Source organism: Lissotriton vulgaris, chromosome 9 (assembly GCF_964263255.1).
Source record: "Lissotriton vulgaris chromosome 9, aLisVul1.2, whole genome shotgun sequence".
In the NCBI taxonomy this organism is placed as follows: Eukaryota; Metazoa; Chordata; class Amphibia; order Caudata; family Salamandridae; genus Lissotriton; species Lissotriton vulgaris.
The window spans coordinates 764566640-764590596 of record NC_141697.1 but is presented as its reverse complement, the minus strand read 5'-3'; the positions used below and the strand labels follow the sequence as shown (position 1 = coordinate 764590596).

The 23957-nt window shown below is 49.0% G+C and overlaps 1 protein-coding gene across 1 annotated transcript in view; it reads left to right on the top strand.

Annotated features, from left to right (window-relative positions):
- The window catches only part of PACS1 (phosphofurin acidic cluster sorting protein 1), a 1518728-nt gene that overhangs the window by 621614 nt on the left and 873157 nt on the right, over nt 1-23957 (top strand). Inside the window, exon 7 of the mRNA XM_086938495.1 lies at nt 3392-3472. Within this exon, the coding sequence (XP_086794621.1) occupies nt 3392-3472 (81 nt within the window). The remainder of the gene's footprint in view (nt 1-3391; nt 3473-23957) is intronic.

Below are 23957 nucleotides of genomic sequence, written 5' to 3'. Positions count from 1 at the left end.
AACATTTATTGAACAGTCTTTCTTCTCGTACAAGAGAAATGAATTGCCACAATTGCAAGACTTGTTATTATAAAAAGTACGTACAGTAAGATGAGTATTGCGAAATACTGTAAAAGCATTGATATGGTTTCTTAGCCATACAATGGTTTAAAATGAATAAAACATATATACATTCATATATACATTAGGCTAAAATACTCAACTGGTGCTTCTAACTACGCCTACCCCAGTGTACCTGACCTAAGTCTAATACTTGGGAGGGGAGTAAGTAAGTAGCCTTAAGTTAAGTTGGTTTTGCCAAGGTTTGCTTCAAGAATTCTCTCTAAGGGTTTAGTCAACACCATACCTCTGGAATAGAATGATGGAGGTCAGGTATCTCCTTCAGGGGGTCGATATCCCAGTCACCCGCAAGGGTAGACTAGAAACGCTGGAGCTGGATTTCTCTGCAGGAGAAAGACAGCGTCTCTTCTCAGTGCGTCGAGGAGGAGGAGGAGGGGCAGCGTCCGCGGGCAGCTTGCATCTGCTGGGCTCTTGCAGGGGAACGGCTGTTCAGCTCCCAAGTTCACCACACCATCGTTCGCTAGTTAGCAGCGATAGCAGCTATGGTATCATCAGCATAACAGCAGCTTCTTCAGCAGCGATGGCATTAGTGTAAACAGCAGCAACATCAGCGTTTGCTTAAGGCAACGTTGGTAATATTTATACCTGAAAGGTGCCTTGTTTGACGTAAGTTTTTGGACATAAGACGTCAATAAAGATGTCACTAGGAAGTGATCGTCTATCAGTGCTCATTAGAGTTCTATTACTAATCAAAACACAGCAAGCGGGGATTTCCAGGTTGCTGAGTTTTTATCTTGTTGAAGAACTCGGAGTGTTAATCTAGGAATCTCAGATAGTAACTTCGGCTATGTCATTGCACTAATTGGTTGCAAAGGAAGTGGCAGAGAAAGCTATTCTGAAATGTGGCTCTGTTCGTGTGAGGCCAGAGACGAGTTTCTGAATATTGCACTTGAATGGTTATGCCAATATAGGGAATAAATGGATTTATAGCCGAATAGGGGCATAAGGTAACAGTATCGATCAGGGTCCTAGATTAGAACGCGACAGTTTAGTGGGCCAATTTCTCGAGAGAGAACTTTGAACAAAAATCAATAATATTACTAGAATAATGGCCCCTATCTACAGGGCATGGGTTTGCTCCTAAAGTAAGACCTACTAGAAGAAGGTACGTAGTGTTGAGAGTTCTGAGAATATGCCCCTTCCTCCATCGGAAATAATATTGTAAAAGTATCTGCTAAAGGATTTTATGTTGTTTTGTTAGAATGTTTTATGGGAGCATTGCCTGTAGACGCTTTTCCTTCTAGAGGAACTTTTCCCTCATGAAGGTTATCTGCTTCCAGATTCAGATCTAGAGGTCTCTCATTATCATCTTGACTGAAATCTGACCTTCCTTCTTTCACAAACCTCACTTTTTTTTCGCCGTTCTCATTTTTTTTACATTTTTTTTTGGGCCAATGAGCACTTGTTTGCTGGGCTCACCCCCAACTTCTCTGTTTTCTTTTTGTACCAAAGCTATGTTTTGAGACGCTTTTTTGTTAAACATCGGGAAAAGTGGAATAGGTGACATGTGATCAGAATTAGAAGTCGCTTTCTCAAGTAATTTTTAAATTAAATCTAACATCCCTTGTAGAGCTTCAGGTACATGAGCATAATTCCCTAGAGGATGCACGCTATATTTTAAGCTCATTTCACATGTATACCCATTAAAAACACTGATTGAACTGTGTATTGCTGTTAACCCTTTCGATGCTGATGACGAGCTCAGCTCGTCATCACCCACGGGTGTCGTGTGCTGATGACGAGCTCAGCTCGTCATGGTGCCACTAAAATGGCATTTTCCAGCACAGGGGGGGGGGAAACGCCCAGCAGCCATGTGGTTAAGGGAGCAAAACATTGTGTCTTGTTCAACAAAAGTAGTCTAGAAAAAAAAATCTCTCTAGATTCTGGTTCATGCCAGTAAGATGACTATAACATAGCTGGAGAACTGTAAAGAATTGAACCTAACATCTGGTAGATTAGCATGCAGCATAATCTGCACAGTGCTATGGAATGTGGCGGGAACCGCAAGCAGGCGTGTCTAGGACCCTGAAGTAGGGAATCACCCAATTGCTTTGAGTGCACTGAATGTACTACTTTTCCTGGCTGTACACTATATTTGTCTTAGACAGAGCCACTCTCTTTGTTTTGTGATGGAGCATGTGACCAAACACGGAGAAATGTTCTTAAGGTGTTAAAACCAACTCTTCTTTGGCTTGATCACGGGCATACATCATTTCAGACACCTGTCAGCGACTGAAAAAATGTTGTCCTTAGCCCCCAAGATTCCACAAGCTGTAGCAGACCCCTTTACAACATACTTCTTCTATGGACAGTCAACAATTGCCTAACTGATAGACAAACGGCAACAGTATAGGCCTCGCATACAGATCTACACATTCCCAGGAGCTCTCAAATGCCATGTCCCAGACACCCCTACACAGTGCCCCGAAAACCGAGTCTAAAGCTACTATCTTTTTAGACAATTTGCATGTCAATCTGTGTTCATGAGTTCATATGAAATGCATAAATGGGTAGTATTTATGTTCAATTTAGTCTAATGAGAGTTATAGTACTCTGTAACAGCAGGTTTGTGCTTGCATTTACTGCTAGATATAATTATACCAACTTCTCTCGAGACATGTTTTTGTAGCAATGTTGTCTTCATTTCAAAAACACTTCCTGCGAAACCTGTTGACCAGACATCACCCATCTATGCCTATATTCAAGCATATTGGACAGTACTGTGTCATTATACCCTGTACATGGAATGACAGAACCTCAAACCTGCATGGTGCATGGGATGCTTTTACAGGAACATTGTACTCGATGCTCAACTTGTGCTTAATGGCATGACAGCACCGTTGTAGTAACAGTGAAACTGTGCCCTCACTATTGGTTGCTTGGTAGGATGGTTGCACTGACATCTGTACCCTGCATGCCCCACGGGTGACGTTAATGGAGTCTTCTATGTTCTTGAATGCTCAACAGGTTAGCATGGTCTGTGCCTTCCCTTGCAAATCCATTATTCATCGTGGAACCGCTCGGCTTTGCATGTCCCATAAATCACGTCCTGCATGCAAAACGGCTTGCTTTGCCAGTGGTAACCATGTATTTCTTCACTAGATATGCACCCATCTCGTTCTGCTCATTCATCTCCACTTGCACTCTTTTGCGCTGGCTTGCTCATAGTGCAAGCGATCCGAAGAACGCTAAAACGAGTTATGGAAAGGTGGGGAGAGATGGTGCAGGGATCAACGGCCTTGGCAATAAAAGGCTATTGCTTTTCCCACAGGATTTGTTTTTTGAAGACGATGATCTCAGAAAAGTAAAGAAGACCAGGCGGAAGTTAACCTCCACATCTGCTATCACTCGGGTGAGAGGGCTGTTCTATTCCTTCCCTTTCTTGTTGATTTTTCTGACTGGAAATTCTCCAATTTGGTCATGTTTTGATTACCCATTCTATAATGGGACTTTTTGGTACTAACATGTAAATTTGACATTCATAGTAATTTCGTTTACAGCTCCTCTTTAATCATATATATCTTTGTCATAGATTTTTTCTACTATCAGTTTCTACAGCTTTTTCTAGCATTCCTCACTTTCCACCAATTAATCTCTTTTTTCCGTCACTTTAATGTTTTCCTCTCTAGGTTACAAGTCGATGTGTACATTTATATTTTTTAGAAAAGCGGTAAATGTATGTAGTACGCCATACTTGTACTCTGTTGGTTACTACTTGTGTGATTTTGGAGGGCAGGTCTTGAACTTTCTGTAGTGAATACTTATTGGGATCTAAAGTTCTCTTTGAACTCTCATAATTTATTCCGCATTTGTTTCTTTTTTTAAATTTATTTAAATATTTTATTGAGTTTTCATTTGCAGAATATAAAACATTTGGTAAGTACACCAATTGTGCCATACTATCTCGGTTAAAGGTATTTTAGGTGATTTGTAACTAGAATATACAGGTGTGCATTTATTGTTCCATCAACAGGACCTTGAACAAGATTGTTGGCATTACCGTATTTTATTAACTAACAAACTTTTACTAACACTGTCATGTGCTCGCGCCTAAGTCAATAATTAGCTTTTGTTTTAAATTTCTTAATTTGTTCTTTAACATAACATGTCATACAGATACATGTGTTAGCTCACCTTTGGCGCCATGGCGCAAACATCACAGGTGACAACTATTTAAGCAACAATATAATTCATGGCCTTTAGTACAGCTCGCAACTTGTGTTGCAGGAGCGCTTGGTGACATGTGCCGCCTGGTGTATGGGGGTTGATTGTTGTAGCTGGTGTCGGTGGTATGTACTGATAAGTATAGTATATCGGGGGAATGGAGGGGAACCGGGGTCAAGGTAATAATGTTAACCGTTGCCCAACTTAGGTCTCTGCCACTTCTCGTCACTCCCCCATCACCTGTGTGTTCCATTCGGCCGTTAGATCAGTGTTGCATATAGCTAGTCATACTTCTCAATTGAGCATGGGGGGAACAGATTGATGGTCTATCCATTGAGTGTCCCACCATTCATGCTAGTGTGTCACCGCTGCTATTTCGTCTGTCAGCTGTGGGGTCTGGAGCTCGCCATCTAGCTGCCAACTGCTTTGGAATTCCTACAGTATGACATCCCAGTCGACCACCATCGGGATATTGTTTAGCCCCAATCTTTCTTCGCGATGTAGGGCAATGCTTTCGGCTTGCGCCTTTATTGTTAGTGAGCGGGACCATGCCAACGCAGGAGGAGGCTCCAAGTGTTTCCATCGCTTGGTAATTATGCGCTTAGCTGCGAGCAACCCCAGACCTATGAACATGGACATCTGAAAGAGACACGTTAGTGATAGATTCCTTACCTTAGAATATCCCCAGGCGTCAGACTGGATCCGGAAAGTTTTGCGTAGCAGTACCCTTGCACGTCGGCAGGCGTCGTCTGCGGCTCCGCGTCCGTCGTAGGCGTCGTGGGCGCCGTGATGACGTCGTCGGAGTACTTAGACGCCTCCTCCGCGTGCTGACGTCAGTTCTTCTTTTTTCCGCGCCAGCCAGTGCAGATCTGGAAAGAGCAGTTCCCTAGTCACTTTTTGACTAAACTTTTTGATCTTTTTGATCCATTTCGAAGTCTTTACGACTTCGACGGTGCCGTTAGGGATGCCCGGCTTCAAGCATTGCGACGAGTGCGACCGTACCATGTCAGTCACAGATCCCCACCGCTTGTGCCTGATGTGTTTGGGTGTCGACCATGACGACGAGGCCTGCTCCGACTGTCGGGCCCTCTCGAGGAAGGCCAGGCGGGAGCGGTCCCGCAGTCGACTCGAGATCCACCAGTCGGCCCCGCGCCGTGTGAGGTCCCGGTCCCGGTCGTCGAGGGACAGGTCGCGGGGACGGAGCCGTCACAGCTCCGGGAGTCGGCGCCACTCCTCCGGGTCCAAGTCGTCAGGTAAGAAGCATAAGAAGTCGAAGAGACATCATCGCTCTTCTGACTCCCCCCGACGCTCGCACGACGCGGCCGGGGGTTCGGGTGACACCGCCACGCGGCTCCTCGCGAGTCACGGGTGCCGCGTTCGGCCCCATACCCCCCGGTCCCTGGGCTGAACGCGACGCCGGAGGAGATCGAGCGCTTCCTCATGGCCATGAGGTCCCTTTCTCCTTCAACGGGTTCCGCGGCGCCTTCGGGCCCAGTGAACTCGTCTGGGGGGCCTAGTGGGTCGGGGGCTACGACCCCGACGCCGTCGGGTGCTTCGACCTCGACGGTGCCTTCGGGCCCGGCGCCACAGGGCTCCACGATCCCGACGCCGCCGCTGCCCTCGGGCTCGGCGCCGCAGGGTACAGCGGCCCCGGCGTCGTCGGTGCCTTCGTGCCGGCGCCGCAGGGCGCCGCTGGGCCCTCGTCGGGCGATGGATCGTCACCGGTGGACCTTACGACCCCCCCGGCGTCGGTCCGTGTGGTGTCCCCTCCGGCGCCGTCCTCGGGCGGCGCCGTCCCCGATGCCTCCTCTCACTGGGTTCCGACGTCGGGTCGACGCCTGCCGGCGCCGCTCTTGACGCCGTTCGGAGAATTTCAATTCTATGAACCCACCCCATTCACTTATGACCCTGAATCTCAGGAGATGGGGGACGAGGAGAATTGGGAGGGGTCTGAGGACCCTCTGACAAGGGAATGTCAGTCTAACATGGACTGGACAGGAGACCTTGGGGAGGCCAGTGGCCTGGACACCTCTCCAGACACTGGATTCGTCTCTCCTCTTACCGTGGCTTCGGAGGAGGGCGCGACATATAGTGTGTTGTTGATGATGGCTGCTAAGGCCTTGGGCCTTGAGCTCCCCGTCGCGGCCGTGAGGACTAACCTCCTCACTGAGGTCCTTAAGCCGCAGTCATGCTCCATGGAGCCTCTGCTGCCGTTTAATGAGGCCTTGACGGATGTTCTTTTGGGCACTTGGTCCAGGCCCGCTACAGGTTCGCCTGTAGATAGGAACGTGGCCAGACGCCACCGCCCGGCCCCGGGCGACCCATGTTTCCTGTCCACCCACCCCACCCCCGAGAGTCTGGTTATCCAGGCCTCTAACTCCCAGACCGCCTTCCCGACGGCTCCCCCGATCGGGAATCCAGGAGGTACGAGGCCTATGGCAAGAATGTGTTCTCGTCCCTTAGCTGTGGACTGCGGTCTTCCAACACCGCATGCCTCTTGGGCCGTTACACCCACTCTCTGTGGGAAACGGTGGCGGAGGTGCTGCCAGAGTGTCCGTTGGAGGTACGGGCCAAACTCGGCCAAGCCCTACTGGAGGGCCGGGACGCAGCGAAGTATTCAATCAGGTGCGGACTGGATACTACTGACTCGCTGGGCAGAGCGATGGCTACGACGATGGCGATACGCCGCCACGCCTGGCTGAGACCCGCCAACTTCTCGGCAGACGTCCAGAATACACTCATGGACATGCCGTTCGATGGCCGTCGCCTCTTTGGCGACAAGGCAGAACACTCGCTTGAGCGTTTTAAGGACTCCAGGGCTACGGCCAAGTCCTTGGGCCTCTCGGCCCCGCGCCAGCAAGTGGGTGCCTTTCGCTCCTTTCGTGGCCAAGGAAGGGGCGTCCCCACACGTGCCGCCAGCCACTCGCCGCAAACTGTCGTCCAGCGCAGCGGCGGCCGTGGAAACCGCCGTGGAGGCGGTCGGGGGAACAAGCGGATCCAGTCCACACCTGCCCTGCAGCATCCACCTCTAAACCCTCCTAGTCCATGCTTTTCGGCGCCAGTGGGAGGCAGGGTTCGCCATCACCACTCTCACTGGCGCACTGTCACTTCGGACAGGTGGGTGCTGCAGATCGTCCGGAGGGGCTACTCCCTCCCCTTCGAGACGACTCCTCAAGCCATGCCACCGCAACACCACCGCATATCGGGGGATCACTTGCGGCTCTTGCAGGAGGAAGTTTCGGCCCTCTTGGCCAAGGGGGCCATCGAGCGCGTTCCTGGGCCAGAAGTAGGTCGTGGTTGCTACTCCCACTACTTCCTGGTACCCAAGAAGGGCAAAGGGGGCCTACGCCCTATCTTGGATCTGAGGAACGTCAACGGCTTCCTCCGGAAGGAGAAGTTCAAAATGCTGACCTTGGCTCAGGTCTTGGCTGCCCTAGACCCAGGAGACTGGATGGTAGCGTTGGACTTGCAGGACGCTTATTTCCACATCCCCGTCCTGCCGGCCCACCGGCGTTACCTGCGGTTCACGGTAGGCCATGAGCACTTTCAGTTTACCGTGCTCCCCTTCGGCCTTACCAGCGCCCCACGGGTGTTCACGAAGGTGATGGTGGTGGTCGCAGCTCACCTGCGCAGGTTAGGGGTGTCAGTCTTCCCCTACCTAGACGACTGGTTGTTGAAGGCGAGCTCGCCCCAGGCAGTCGTCAGCCACCTCCAGACTACGGCGGATCTCCTGCACCAGCTGGGATTTTCCATCAATGTGCCGAACTCACACCTGTGCCCTTCTCAGAAGCTCCTTTTCATCGGAGCGGTTCTCGACTCGGCGCAGTTTCGGGTTTACTCGCCCGAACAGCGGGTCTGGGATATACAGGCTCTGATTCCGATCTTTCGGCCGTTATCCCGGGTTTCGGTCAGGTTGACCCTGCAGCTTCTGGGGCTGATGGCCTCCTGCATCCTTCTGGTGCATCACACGCGGTGGCGGATGGGGGCTCTGCAGTGGGACCTGAAGTTTCAGTGGGCCCAGCACCGGGGCAACCTGTCCGACCATGTCCTGATCTCTGAGGGCACTGCGAGACAGCTGCAGTGGTGGCTCACGGACCGCGATTGGGTCAACGGCAGATCCCTCTCCCTTCCCCAACTGGAGCACGTAGTTGTGACGGACGCGTCCCTCCAGGGCTGGGGAGGCCACTTGGGAGAGGCGGAGATCAGAGGACTCTGGTCTCCGGCGGAGTCCCGGCTCCATATCAATCTGTTGGAGCTGAGGGCGATTCGTCTGGCACTGAAAGCATTCCTCCCGTCTGTCCGAGGGAGTGCAGTGCAGGTGTTCACCGACAACACCACCGCCATGTGGTACTGCAACAAACAAGGCGGAGTGGGGTCGTGGACCCTTTGCCAGGAGGCTCTGCGTCTCTGGCAATGGCTGGAACATCAGGGCGTGACTCTGGTGGTTCAACACCTGGCAGGTTCTCTGAACGCCAGGGCAGACGAACTCAGCCGTCGGTGCTCGATGGATCACGAATGGCGTCTGAACTCGGACGTGGCGCAAGGCCTCTTTCTGCGATGGGGAGAGCCTTGGTTAGATCTATTTGCCACCGAAGAGAACGCACAATGTCATCAGTTCTGCGCGTTGGAATTTCCAAGGCGGCACTCGCTCGGAGACGCTTTTCGTCGCGAGTGGAGCTGCGGTCTGTTGAACGCCTTTCCGCCTATACCTCTTCTGCCCAGAGTGCTGAAGAAGATCAAGCGCGACCGGGCACAAGTCATCCTTGTGGCTCCGGACTGGGCTCGAAGGTACTGGTATCCCGAGCTACTCAGCATGTCAGTCGATCCCCCGATTCGTCTGCCTCTTCAGGAGGACCTTCTGTCGCAGCAGCAGGGGACGGTCCTCCACCCGAACCTGTCCAGTCTCCACCTCCATGCTTGGAGATTGAGCGGCGACAGTTGAGGCCATTTGACTTGCCTCCTGAAGTTTGTGATGTGATTCTGGCAGCCAGGCGTTCCTCCACGAAATCGGTATACGCCTGTCGGTGGAACAAATTTGTGGCATGGTGCACAGCAAAGGCTGTGGATCCTCTCTCTGCCCCTCTTTCTGAGGTTCTTCTCTTCCTTCTTTCTCTTGCCCGGCAGGGCTCTGCTCTGGGCACTATCAAGGGCTATCTTTCGGCTCTTTCAGCCTTTCTGAGGCTGCCTGACCAACCTTCTTTGTTCAAGTCCCCTATTGTTAACAGATTTCTGAAAGGCATCACTCATACCTTTCCTCCTTTTCCTTTTGTGATGCCTCAGTGGGACTTGAACCTGGTTCTAACATTTCTGATGTGCGCTCCCTTTGAGCCACTTCATAACTGTCCACTTCGCCTTCTTTCTTTGAAGACTGCCTTCCTGGTAGCCATCACCTCTGGCAGGAGAGTGAGTGAGCTCCAGGCCCTCTCTTGTAAGCCTCCTTTCCTTTCAGTCCATCCAGACAAAGTTGTTTTGAGGACTAGGCCCTCCTTCTTGCCAAAGGTGGTCACGGCCTTCCACATTGGGCAGTCCATCACATTGCCCACCTTCTTTCCGCCTCCGCACCCCTCGAGAGAGGAGGAGAGGGTCCACCGTCTGGACCCAAAACGTGCGCTCTCGTTCTATCTGGATCGCACACGCCAGTTCCGGGTGGATGATCAACTCTTTGTTGGGTACGCGGGCGCTAAGAAAGGGAAAGCGGTGCACAAGAGGACCTTCTCTCGATGGATTATCATGTGCATTCAGGCGTGTTACTCCTTGGCTAAGAAGGAACCACCTGTTGGGCTGCGGGCTCATTCCACTCGAGCCACGGCCACTACAACTGCCTTGGGCCGAGGTGTGCCCTTGCAGGACATTTGCCAGGCAGCTACGTGGGCCTCGTTGCACAGGTTTGCTAGGCGCTACTGCCTGGACAGTCAAGTCCGGAGAGACGGCTACTTTGGCCGCTCCGTTCTCCAGGACTTTCTGGTGTAAATATTGGTTCGCAGACCCACCAACACGGGGATGGTATTGCTGGGGTATCTATTCTAAGGTAAGGAATCTATCACTAACGTGTCTCTTTCAGATGCACAAGTTACTACTTGTGTAACGATATATCTGTAAGAGGCATTAGTTAGTGATAGATTCCTTACCGACCCACCCATCCTCCCCGTTATGCGAACCGATATCTAGGGTTAAAGTCATCCCCTTTCAGGGCCCTAGATTCTTGGCACCAGTGTCGGTTTTTGTCATGGCTCTGCGCTTCTGGCACGGAAAAGCTGTGGCTAAGAACTGACGTCAGCACGCGGAGGCGGCTGAGGTTCCGTGACAATTGTAAGTGGTGTTTTCGACTCACACGAATATGGTCGAGTCTAGTATCTATGAACCGCAAATGACGAGTTTAGCAAGTGTGCGCAGTTTCGCTGTGCTAACTTAAACCGTTCGTTTGTTATGTGGGTTTGTCATCTGTATCCACGGGTTCCATCTTAGATACGGCATCCATTTTGTCTCTTGCCCTCAAGTAGCCAGCGAACGGACGCTGTCCGCTTCGCGACCCTGGGACTCCCAAGATATTTGCGGAAGACACATGTTCTTTGAAAGTGTCTTTATGACGAGGGGGATGCTACTGTAAGGCAGATGGCGCCGCTCGAGGCTCATCTTGCCGCACGGGCTTATTGTCTCAGTTGTGCATCTCATTAGGCACGTCCCTTTGATGCCTGTATCTCGTGCTTCTCGACACTCCCCTTTTACACCCTTTCCGATCTCCCCACTGTCTCCGTCTTCCTCTGCACCTGTCTTCGTTCCTATTTCGATCTACTTTACTGCTGATTGGAATTTGCTAATGGTGGGAAGATGGGTTTTTACAGTTGGGAACCGCCAAATGTTTCCGCACTTATGTTCCGGATCTTGTGTGTTTCAAAGTGATCTAAGCGACCCCTCTGAGAGCGACTTGTGGGAACCAGGTTGTAAACTATTGTGTATCATGTTATCCTATGGGTAGAAACTGTATAAAAGGAGCGATCCACAAATACAATTTGAAGCAGTCTCCCCGAACTACACTCGATGTACTTCTTGTGACTTCTGTGTTCCCTGCAGTAAATAAACCTTGACTCTTTGACGCCGAAGGAAGTGTCCCGTGTCTCTGTGATTTGTACGCCGGAGCAGGTTACCCACGAAGGTTTCAGGTGTTGTGCCCTGGCACCGCTGGGTCCAAAGAACCCAGTCCTTCAGTTGGCGCCCAACGTGGGGCTGCATCAGTGGTACCGGTCCAAGCCTGACGATCGTGAGGAACTTCGTGTGAAATCTCCGAGGGAAGGTGCACCCCGCTTCATCGATCCTGTTGTCGAAATAAGTGGCCCGAAGACTTTTCCCGCGAAGATTCCCGCCTCCTAACGGCTGCGACGGACTGCTGCCCTGACTGTAGACCTGTTTTGGCGCCTGGCGTAGACCTTGGTATAGCGAGACGATAGACGGGCCTTCCTGAGGACGCCATTGATCTTTGAGTTAAGTATTTGTGGGTCGCTCCCAGAGTTCTTGGTTGTAGACACTTTAGCGAGTGTCTTTGTTGTAAACACTTTAGCGAGTGTTTTTGTTGTAGACACTTTAGCGGGTGTCTTTGTTGTACACGCTGTGTGAGTGTTTTTGTCGGTGACACTTTGCTAGCGTACTTTGTTGTTGTTGTATTTGTTTGACGACTGCAGCCGCCAAAGACCGAGGGTTTAGTTCTTGCTGGGACTTGGTAAATCCCGTAACCCTTGAAGTTTGTGAAACTCGGCTAGTGTGCAAGATGCCTGGTCGCAGTACTTTGTTCAGTTGCTTTAGACCTTGTGGTGCGGATTCCCTGCTGGAGGACTCGTGTCCGATACCTCCGGTTGGAACTCCTACATATGACTTATATAGCAAACATGGGCTAGGCCCGATTGCTTTTAACGATTATTGGATCAAATATACAAAGAAAGACGGCGATCTTCGTTGGCCACCTCACGGTAGCTTCGAAGCGTCGATCTTAGATAATTTGGAAATAAAGTTGTTCGAACGTAAATCAAGGCCGGCCATGTTTGATGCCTTTCGGTTGTGGCGCAAAGAAGCCCGACAGAAAGAGATCAGACAAAATAAACGTAGTCAGCGAGATACTGTTGCTACTATAGTGAAGAAAGCTGAGCAGTTTCAGCGTGATAAGGAGGATAAGGATAAGGAAGTGTTTGAGAGATTACAGCGTATGTCCATAGACAAATGCTATCCTGTTTTGTCTACGGAGTCGGATAAGAAGGAAGAGGCAGTTGAGGATTCTTTAATGTCCTATCTTATGAAGTCGCCACCTCCGTACGTACAGGGTACCGCAGCTCCTGTGGTCCCTGCCGTACCTCCTCCACCAGTTCCTCAACCTGCACCCGCTCTTCCGACTGTTCCTGCTCCTTTGCCTCTTTCTATTCCTACTGCTCCTCCGCTTCCACATACTCCTGTTCCCGCTACTGCTCACGCTACTGCTCCTGTGTTGTTAACCCCTGTTGCTGCTAACGTCTCTACTCCTTCTCTTGTTAGTCCTGTGTCTTACTCTTCTCCCTCTACTCGTAATCGTGATTCTCCCCTTGCGACAAACTTCTTTCAGTCGCTCGGACCTGTTTTTGGGTCCGCTGGTTCTGATGGTCCACAGAGACGTAGCCAGCTTCCTGGTAATAGAGAACGTGTTGCGCTATACAATATGGCGATGGGTTGGATGATAAACCCTGTTAGAAATCCACCTCGTGTTGTCCTCGAAACGTTTGATCAATTCAACATACCTACTCAGAGATATGTGTTTGATGAAATGTGCAAGTTCTTACATGATCAGATAGCGGCTGTTGCGCCTGACGAGGTGCTGACCGCCCTGTCTGAACTCCGGCTTCAGTTCGCAACTGGACTGATAGTCGACACTAATGTCCGACGTGCTATTGAACGGTTGCTATCTCTTCGTCCCGCTCCTATTCCTCATGCATTGTTCGTTGAGGACATTGAACAACGAGATGGGTCTGGCCAATATCCTATGCGAGAAGTTCCGCCAGTTTGGGTACCCGCTGATAATACTAATGCTAATGCTCCAATACCAGCACATTTCCAGAGAGTGTGGATACACCTCCCTTGGAAACGATCGGAAGTGCTTCAGGTGAAACAAACTTTGCCTGATCCTCGCAAAAATCCTGCGGGGTATTACAAAGAATTATCGCAGCTCGTAGACGCTACGATAATGAATCTGGCCGATATCGACATGTTGTTTGGCAATGTCGTACCGCAACCGGTATGGGCCAAGATTCGTCACCAAGATCACGCGAATGAATTAGGTGGTGATTGGGCTGCCATTACAGCGGCAGACGCTGGACAAGTGGCTGCTACTAAACCCGATCAGTTGATTGAACTTCTTCCCCAGCGAATCATTACATTAATGAAAACGCTTATGCCAGCTATGAGGGTAAATTGGGACAAGTTGTCAGCCTGTAAGCAGAAGAAAGATGAGAGTGTTTCAGACTTCTTTACGAGGTTCGAGGAAACATTCGTTGATCATAGTGGACAGGATATGGGTACTGAGGGTGGACAAAGGCTGTTTGTGGATAAATTCGTATCGAACTTATTGCCCGACTTGAGCAATAAATTGAAGAATTCAGAAAGTGCGTGGGCCGTTTCTACCTCAGCTCAGATATTGGCTACGGCACAATATTACGAAAATAGAGGAAAAGAGGAAAATGACCGTGCCGATAAAAAGACGAAAGAGCTGAAAACTAAAGTGTTGTTACAACAAGCATATCCGCCGCGTTCTAATCAGAATGCGCCTCAGCAGAATAGATCGCAGTCGCAATCGAATCGGTCGCAGCCGCGTAATGATTCATCTTTTCAGAGATCTTCGTTGGGGTACAATCAATGTGCTTATTGTAGACAGGAGGGACACATTAAATTCAATTGTCCTGCTTTAAATGACCGTAGTGGTGGTAATTCGTCTAGAGGAGGTCGTGGGGGTGCACAGCACGCATCACGTGGTAGAGGTCGTGGTGCTCAGAACGACCGTTCTGACAACTCATCAAATTCTAATAATTGTTTCGATCAACGTGGATCATCGCAAGGACGATCTGCGCAGTACAATGTAGACGATTATTACGTCGATCAGGTAACTGACGATAGTAATTACTAGGACAGCCAAAGACAAGGAGAGGGAGAGGTATCAGTTCCGGTTGATCAGAGAGGGCCTTACGTCGCAGTTGCTACATCGGGCGTCGTTGAGCCTTTTCTGTTGGACACTGGTGCAGCGAAAAGTTCTATCATGCATTCGAAACTCCCTGGCGCACCTTTGTCTGGCTTAACAAATGTATCCGTTGGATTCTCTGGCGCCCCCGTTAGCAATCCAGTTTCGCGCCCTTTGCCCCTTAAAATTGGGCCTCGTGAGCTCGAAGCTCCGTTGATTTTAACCACTGGTTGTGGCGAAAATCTTTTGGGTCTGGATTTGCTTAAACGCTTGTATGCGACTTTGTATTGTTCTCCTGCGGGTGTAAAGCTTACGTTCGGAGAGAAAGTAGTCTCTCCCATGTATTTGTCCCTCGATAAGCTCCCACCGGAATTGGATTCTCTTCCTGCATCTTTGTGGGCGACGGGTCCAAATGACGTGGGCCTACTTGATATCTCCCCTTATGTTGTTCAGTTGAAATCGAATGTGCGATTGCCACGTATTCCCCAATATCGTATCTCCCTGGATGGTGAACGAGCTTTGTTAGCGATCATTTATGATTTGATCGAGAAAGATGTCATTGAAGAAACTCGGGGAAACGTGTGCAATAGTCCTGTACTGCCCATTCTTAAACGTACTGATCCCACCAAACCGCCTGTTTATCGTTTTGTTATCGATTTACGGGAGGTGAATAAAATTGTGGTTCCTCAATTCCCTGTTGTGCCTGACATTACGGCGCTACTGACTCTGATTCCAGCTACGGCTTCATGGTTTTCGGTGATTGATTTGAAAAATGCGTTTTTCAGCATCCCGATTGCCGAAGAGAGCAGGGACCTTTTCGGTTTCTCTCTTGGTGGACGTAGCTTCCGGTTCAAACGCGCTCCTCAGGGCTACTGTGAAAGTCCATCGATTTACAGTCAAGCTTTGAAGGGTCAACTAGATGCGTTTAGGTTGCCGGTTGGTGCGGCTTTAATCCAATACGTCGACGACTTATTGGTGGCTGCTGATACTCAGGACGTTTGCAAAATTGCTACAGTGTCGTTGCTGCAACATCTCTGTGAGTTAAATCACAAGGTGTCACCTTCTAAACTCCAATATTGTTGTCAAGAAGTAACCTATCTAGGTCACTTATTGTCAAAGGAGGGAAGGAGATTGACCCCAGAGAGAATTGCAGCGATTGCGCGCATGGCTGTGCCACAAACCCAAAGAGATGTGCGTGCCTTTCTAGGTATCACATCGTACTGCAGGCAGTGGATTCCTAATTTTTCATTGCTAGCGAAACCATTGGTGGCTCTTACGTGCAAGGATGTTTCGACTCCTTTACCATGGACGGAAGAATGTCAGAAAAGTTTCTCTGAATTACGTGATTCATTGTGTTCGGCCCCTGTGTTAGGTACCCCTGATTACAGTAAACCGTTCACGTTATATGTTCACGAGAGGGAAGGTTGTGCGTTGAGTGTCTTAACGCAACCTTTTGGTGGTAAGCAACGTCCATGTGCATATTTTTCCTCGACCTTAGACCCAGTAGCTAGAGCATTGCCGAGTTGTTTGAGAGCAACTGCGGCAGCTGCGGTCTCCATCCGACAATCAGCAGGATTGGTCATGGATAATATGCTTACGGTGATGGTTCCGCATGCAGTCGATACTCTTTTGAATCGAACGAAAACTCAGCACTTGACGAGTGCGAGGTTATCTGGGTACGAATTGACGCTCTTGGCAAGCCACATTCAGATAAAACGTTGTAATGTCCTAAATCCGGCAACTTTGTTACCGATTAGTGCAGAGTCAGATGCAGTAACAGAACATGACTGTTACTTGCGGACGGAGGAGGAAACAAAAGGTCGAGTGGACCTTAAAAACACCCCATTGGAAGACCCTGACGGCACCCTGTATGTGGATGGGTCATGTTTTAAATTGCCGAATGGTGATGTGACTACTGCTTATGCTGTGGTGACATTGAATACTGTTGTTGAGACTGCGAGATTGGATCAGAATTCTGCCCAAGCTGCAGAGCTGATCGCTCTTACTAGAGCATGTGTATTAGCAAAAGGTAAACGTGTGAATGTGTACACCGATAGTCAGTATGCTTTCGGTGTAGCGCATAGTTTCGGACGATTGTGGCGAGAACGTGGTTTCTTGACGTCACATGGCACGAAAATACAGCATGGCCAGCTTGTGAACGATCTTTTGGATGCATTGACTTTGCCTGCTCAAGTTGCAATTGTTAAATGTAGTGCGCATCGTAAAGTGACGGATGATGTTGGTCGTGGTAATGCGTTTGCAGATGAGATTGCTAAGGAGACTGCCCGGAACCTTAGCACTCGAATGTATGTGACGAATTCGGTTAGGTGGCCTACAGAATCAAGTATGTGTGAGAATACTATAGAGAGTGTGAAAGCAATTCAGAATGAGGCCACCGACATTGAAAAGATGAAGTGGAAAGAAAGTACGGGAAGGTTGGATGTGAATGGTTGCTGGATTGATTTGTCAGATCAGAAAAGATGGATGTTGCCTGATGCGTATGTACTGGCCGTTGTGCAAATGGCACATGGGTTAGCACATATTAGCGCGAAAGGTATTTGCAAGTTGTTGGCTGATGTGTGGAAGAATGATGGAATTACTAAGTGTGCTGAACGTTTGGTGAAGAATTGTATGGTGTGTATAATGTACAATCCTGGCAAAGGAACCCCAACTCCCCCTGGCAGTTTTGCTCCTCCTTCGTATCCCTTTGAGGTGATCCAATTGGACTTCATCCATATGGAGCGATGCAATAACCTAAAATACGTTTTGGTTGTGGTTTGCGCATTCTCCCGATGGATCGAGGCCTATCCCCTCAAAGATAATACTGCTTTGTCTACTGCGAAAATCCTACTGAAGGAATACTTTCCTCGGTATGGAATGCCTAGAGTCGTGTGGTCAGATAACGGAAGTGAGTTTGTTGGAAGTGTGATGAAGAGTGTGTGTAAGGGCCTTGGAATTAGTCAAAAATTCCACAGCGCCAATCATCCCCAGTCAGCTGGATTGGTTGAAGGGTACAATGGTACCCTTAAACTAAAATTAGCGAAGATCCAGGCTACGACTGGACTTTCGTGGCCTGACGCTTTGCCTCTAGCATTACTGTCAACTAGGGCGACTGTACACTCCCGAATAGGGCTTAGTCCCTATGAAATAGTGTTCGGCCGTCCTGCGAATGTGTGGGGGGTTCCTAGGCCAGGTATATTTGTTGATCTTGAGTACCCGATGTTGATTGACTACTTACATGACTTGACTGCTAAACTGAGGTTAATTCATCAACAGGTTTACGACGCCTTGCCGACGCAGACGGAGGGTCCAGGCCACCAGCTCCAGCCTGGTGATTGGGTTGTCACCCGAAATTTTTCGCGCAAGAAGAATCTGGACCCCCGCTTTGTTGGACCTCACCAGGTGCTCCTGGCCACGAGGACTGCCGTTCGTCTCGAGGGGCGGAAGAATTGGGTACATGCTACCCATTGTAAGCGAGTCCCTATTCCTTTGCCGGCAGACCCGTGGGTGAGGAAAGGCATTGCGTCAACAGAAGCAGCGACATTGCCGGCGTTTGTACCTTTCAGTGACGCACAACTTGTTGGTGAACACTCAGTGCAGCAGAAAGCCACTGTTGGAACATTGTCAGCAAAAGACTCAAGACCAAATCAACAAACTGATCAACAGGACGCTGTCTCCTCAACAGATCCTTTGTTTGACGAGCAGACACGTCCCGGGAAACATCGATATTCTTTGCGTTCTCATACTAAGGACAAATAAATTTTTTTCTTGCTTTGCTGAAACTGATAACTGCAATATCTTCGTTTCCCCTGATCAACTGTGAACAATTCGTATCACTGAAAATTGTTTTGTACATATATTAAGATTTTTTTCTTGTATCTTTTTCCTTCCACAGCTGAATTATTTGTGCTAAATAAAATACATATTGTGTATTGAGGGCCGTAGGGCCGCGCGCGTACTTCCTTCTGGACAGTAGGTCTTGACGCTAGGTTAAAGGCCGTCGGTTCCTAGGAACTCCTGGGAATTGACTATTGCTGCACAGAACGAAGTGCGTCAAGAAACGTTGCGGACGGTCGTAGGGAAATGGCATTTTTGAAGCTGAACGATTTGGAAGGAACGCAGGCGTATAGAGTCAAGCTGCAGAAACTTAGTCGTACGAAATGTTTTGTATCCCAATTGTTTGTACTGTTTTTAACTGCTTCTGCATTTTTGGCGGGTGGGGTGTATTACACTATGTCTTACTTCTTACTTCCTACCCCTACTCCTACTCCTTACCCTAACATTACGTCTACTGCTTCTCCTCATTCCTTTCATATGTTACCAGAACACGAACAGGCTAGACGTGTAGAATTCCGCAACAATTCCTTTATCCAGCTCCTCCATCAGCATCAGTTAGTGGTTAACACTACTAATTGTTGGGTGTGTGGGTTGATGCCACATACTACGGGTAAGGGAATTCCATATCTGGTGTTACCGTATAGTTCCCAAGGGTCAGCTCGAGCATACCAAACAATGCTTCGAAGCGCACTAGGTTTCCACCCCTCTCCAGAACGTTCCCCCAAACCGGGTCCTACCTCATGGCAGTGGGTGGTATCGATGATAATACAGGATTTGGAAGATGAGATCCATGATGCTTATCTCATCCCTAAGGCAGAGGTACAAGCCTATAGGGCACCGAATAGAGGGGAATATAGTACGTTCACTAATGAAAAGCAGCTTAAAAGCTCGTCTCCAATATGGGTCGTACCCCACACTGGTAATTTTTGTCTTGTGGGTCGTGGCTCGCAAGCCTCACTTGGAGTAAGTGCTTGCACTGAAAGTTACGTTCTGTCAATGTCCCCGATCCCTGTGCTTCTGGCTGCCAAGGGTACGTACTTCATCTGTCATGATCGTGCATACACATGGTTGCCCGCAGACTTCATGGGCTCATGTTTTGTTGCAAATCTGTTGCCTCCGACGTTCACTGTAGATGCCGATTACCACAAGACTAGAGTTGTACGAGGCGTAATTAGTGAAGAGGATACTGCCGGTCAAGAGGCAGGAGACTTTTTCAAGGGTTTCCTCCCGTTTTGGGGACCTATGGTTAATAGTAGGAACCTGAGACATTTGACTCGAGTGGTAGAATCGACAGCTAACATTACTGCCAGTGCCCTTGGTAATATCACCACAGAACTTCAGGCGGAGAGACTTATGACATTACAAAACCGTATGGTTTTAGATGTTGTCTTGGCAGATCGCGGTGGGGTATGTAAAGTGATCCATTCGAGCTGTTGCATTTTCATTCCAGATAATGCTCCTACTGTCTATCAAGCCATCTCGAAGTTGCACAAGATCTCCGAATCCATACACGTGGATGTAGGGGATTGGACGCTACTTGGTTGGTTTTGGGGCCTGGTGTCGACTTGGGGTTGGAAGATTCTGATGATCATCGGGGTTGTGGTAGTGTTCCTGTTCACGTGTTGCCTTTGTGTGCAGTGTGGTTCTGCCTTATGTGGCCTCTGTGCTACAACGTGTATGAGACAACCATCTGTTACCAAGGGGACTCGGTTGGACAGAGCTATGCTACAACGACATCTTGATGGTCTGATGAATATCGAGTATGATTCCGACTAGTGCTTGCCTACATGAGGGCAAAAGGAGCGTCTGAGGTTCCGTGACAATTGTAAGTGGTGTTTTCGACTCACACGAATATGGTCGAGTCTAGTATCTATGAACCGCAAATGACGAGTTTAGCAAGTGTGCGCAGTTTCGCTGTGCTAACTTAAACCGTTCGTTTGTTATGTGGGTTTGTCATCTGTATCCACGGGTTCCATCTTAGATACGGCATCCATTTTGTCTCTTGCCCTCAAGTAGCCAGCGAACGGACGCTGTCCGCTTCGCGACCCTGGGACTCCCAAGATATTTGCGGAAGACACATGTTCTTTGAAAGTGTCTTTATGACGAGGGGGATGCTACTGTAAGGCAGATGGCGCCGCTCGAGGCTCATCTTGCCGCACGGGCTTATTGTCTCAGTTGTGCATCTCATTAGGCACGTCCCTTTGATGCCTGTATCTCGTGCTTCTCGACACTCCCCTTTTACACCCTTTCCGATCTCCCCACTGTCTCCGTCTTCCTCTGCACCTGTCTTCGTTCCTATTTCGATCTACTTTACTGCTGATTGGAATTTGCTAATGGTGGGAAGATGGGTTTTTACAGTTGGGAACCGCCAAATGTTTCCGCACTTATGTTCCGGATCTTGTGTGTTTCAAAGTGATCTAAGCGACCCCTCTGAGAGCGACTTGTGGGAACCAGGTTGTAAACTATTGTGTATCATGTTATCCTATGGGTAGAAACTGTATAAAAGGAGCGATCCACAAATACAATTTGAAGCAGTCTCCCCGAACTACACTCGATGTACTTCTTGTGACTTCTGTGTTCCCTGCAGTAAATAAACCTTGACTCTTTGACGCCGAAGGAAGTGTCCCGTGTCTCTGTGATTTGTACGCCGGAGCAGGTTACCCACGAAGGTTTCAGGTGTTGTGCCCTGGCACCGCTGGGTCCAAAGAACCCAGTCCTTCACGGCGTCTAAGTACTCCGACGTCATCACAGCGCCCACGACGCCAACGACGGACGCGGAGCCGCAGACGACGCCTGCCGACGCGCAAGGGTACTGCTACGCAAAACTTTCCGGATCCAGTCTGACGCCTGGGGATATTCTGAGGTAAGGAACCTATCACTAACTAATGTCTCTTACAGATATATCGTTACACAAGTAATAACTTGTGCATTACTTTTTGCCATTTCGATCTGCAAAGGGTCCCAAGAGACGCACCTCCTAGGTGCGCGCCACTACTTGCCCAGTGCAGTCAACTAGATGGATAGTGACACTACACCAGTAGTCATTGAGTGCAGGGTAACCCTATAACATATGAATAAGGTCTTCGTCCACCAGTCGGCCACTAGAGCCGCGGGCATCCATGCCCTTCACATACCTATTTATCTTATCCGAGGTCAGGTAAGCTCTTTGTACTATGTAATAGTGCATGATACGGAATCGGGCATTCCTGGGTAGGCCCTTCCGGCATGGTCGCCCACTCACCGTCCATACCCGGACGGCCAGATCTGCGTCACAGTGATATCCGAGAGGCATCAGCTGGTGTGTCCTGTGTGTGTGCAGTGAGCTGGCAAACCACTTTGTAAGGTGTCTCCTTGTGCCCATGACGTGTTTGTATATTGGATTGTGAGGTGCATTGTGGGCTCCTGTGACATATACTCCCACAGAGTCTGCAAAGCTGCAAGTAGCTAGGTGTGAAGTAGGAACGACCCCGCGATGAACCATAGTCTTCTGCTAGGGTATAGAAGAATGTCAGCAGCCCATCCCGATCGAGATCACCCAGAGTCTGCATGCCTGCCTCCTGCCAGGCGAAGAGCTCCACCCTGGTGGTGACGGGCCGCCTCTTTGCTGGACCAGCAGTAGCAATGCAGGCACATACGGACAGGGCTCGTGAGATGCAACCTGCAACGAAAGCACTTGTAGGCTACATCGAGCATCATTTGAGCAGGTGCCCCTACGTCCTCTCCCAGGGTAAAAGAGCTCTAGAACCGACGGGTGTGCCTATGCTACAGAGAGCGTGGCGTGTCCTCGAAGTTTAGGACACTGGCCCACTTAACTACCCACTGTAGCTGCGCCGCTAGATAGTGAATAGTAGTGCTTCATATTGGGCACAGAAAGTCCCCCCTGGCAAGCTGGCAGGTGCAGTTTGGATAACGCAACCCTACGCCGTGACCCATTCCAAATAAACTCTTGAATGGTACATTCAAAGGAACGGAAGATGTGGGGGGGCAGATATATATTGGCAGATTAGTGAAAAAGTACAGTAGTCTGGGCAATACCACCATTTTAAGCAGTGCTGTACAGCCCATGATGGTCTGGGGCAGACTCCACCAGAAAAGCATCTGTGACTTAAGGGCTGTTATCGCCTGCGTGACGTTCCCCTCTAGCAGGCCAGATGGCTCGTGTTATACCCGTACCCCAAGATGTCTAAAGACCGTAGTTTGCCGCTTCATGTTCGTGCCATTAATAACTAGTGCGGGGCCTGGGCAAGTTGGATTGAATGGGTATAAACAAGATTTTGTCCAGTTCACTGCTGTAAAGGGATGCCAAGTCGTTCAGGATCCGTGCTAGGGCATCTGGTGAGTTCCTTATGCCCTGAATGTACAGAAGCAGATAATCTTTATATGGGGAGATTGCATGTGTCCCACTGCTTAGGGGGATTCCCTATTCCGCCCCACTTCCATGAATGGCCTCCGCTAGTGGCTCTTTGGCCAGCGAGAACAGTAAGGGTGACAGACATACCAAAAAGTTATTGCGTACAGTACTTGAATGCTTGGCCGGTAAAAGCCAGATCAGCACTAAAATTGCAACACCCCCTCAACTGAACTCTGAATCTACTTCTGAATATCAGTCTGCAAATCAGCTCCTTCAAATCGATCATCTTTCTTATTCCAGTTATTCAATATTTGGGAGAAAAACTTGTTATAAAACATGCAGAAATGGTTCCTTCAGGAAATAAACTGTCATCTACAAAAAAAGATTATTTACTGTCTGCAAACAACAAGCATCAAGTCAGAAAAGTCTTCTCTTTCCATGGGATCATGGCCTCCTGCATTAAGACTGTACCCAATGCAGACTTCATGTCCCCTTCTGGTGTGACTGGAGGAAATTTGCTCTCAATTAAAAGGTCATTGGGGAAAAAAAATCAGCTGACCAACAGCTTCATTCATTCCCTTTCATTGTAGTGAAAGACTTTGAAACTACTTCAGGCTGTACTTTCACAAAATCTCCTATGCAAACCATTGTGACTGATCTATTTATGAAAGGGCGGAAAGCACTCCCTGAGAAGATCTCAGCTCAAGCGGCATAGTAGTCTTATTAATATTTCTACATCAACATGACATGCTAGAACCCCCGTCAGTCCACCCAGCCCTAAACTACTTGCTCCCACAACTGTCTATCAGCCTCAGTCAGTCTTCTTAAGACCAACAGCTTGATGACAGTACTTTATAAAAAAACAAGAAGGGGTGAACCAATCCAGAGTTCTGTCTAATGAAGCACAATTAATTTGGCACTGGGTTCTGGTAATGAACATCACTTTGACGTTGGTGCTTCTCCCTAGTGTTTTTTGATTTGGAAAGCAGCAAATCTCAACAGGCATCTCATGGAATTGCAAAATGGGAAAATCCACAGATAGACTAATTTGCTAAACAAAAACTCCTGACTTTAAGTTGAGATTACTAGTCATCAGGCAGTGCTTTTTCTGTAAACTGGTTGAGGGTATTCCTCTATGTTTTAGGACAGATCCCTATAATTTCTGCAGTGTTTTTCAAGTTGAAGGAATCCAAGATGACCGTGATTGATCAACCATACCCCCTCATCCACATCCTGTTTTTATTAGCATTTGATCTTAATAACCATATGTTGAACAGCCCAAAACATTGAAGTATGGTT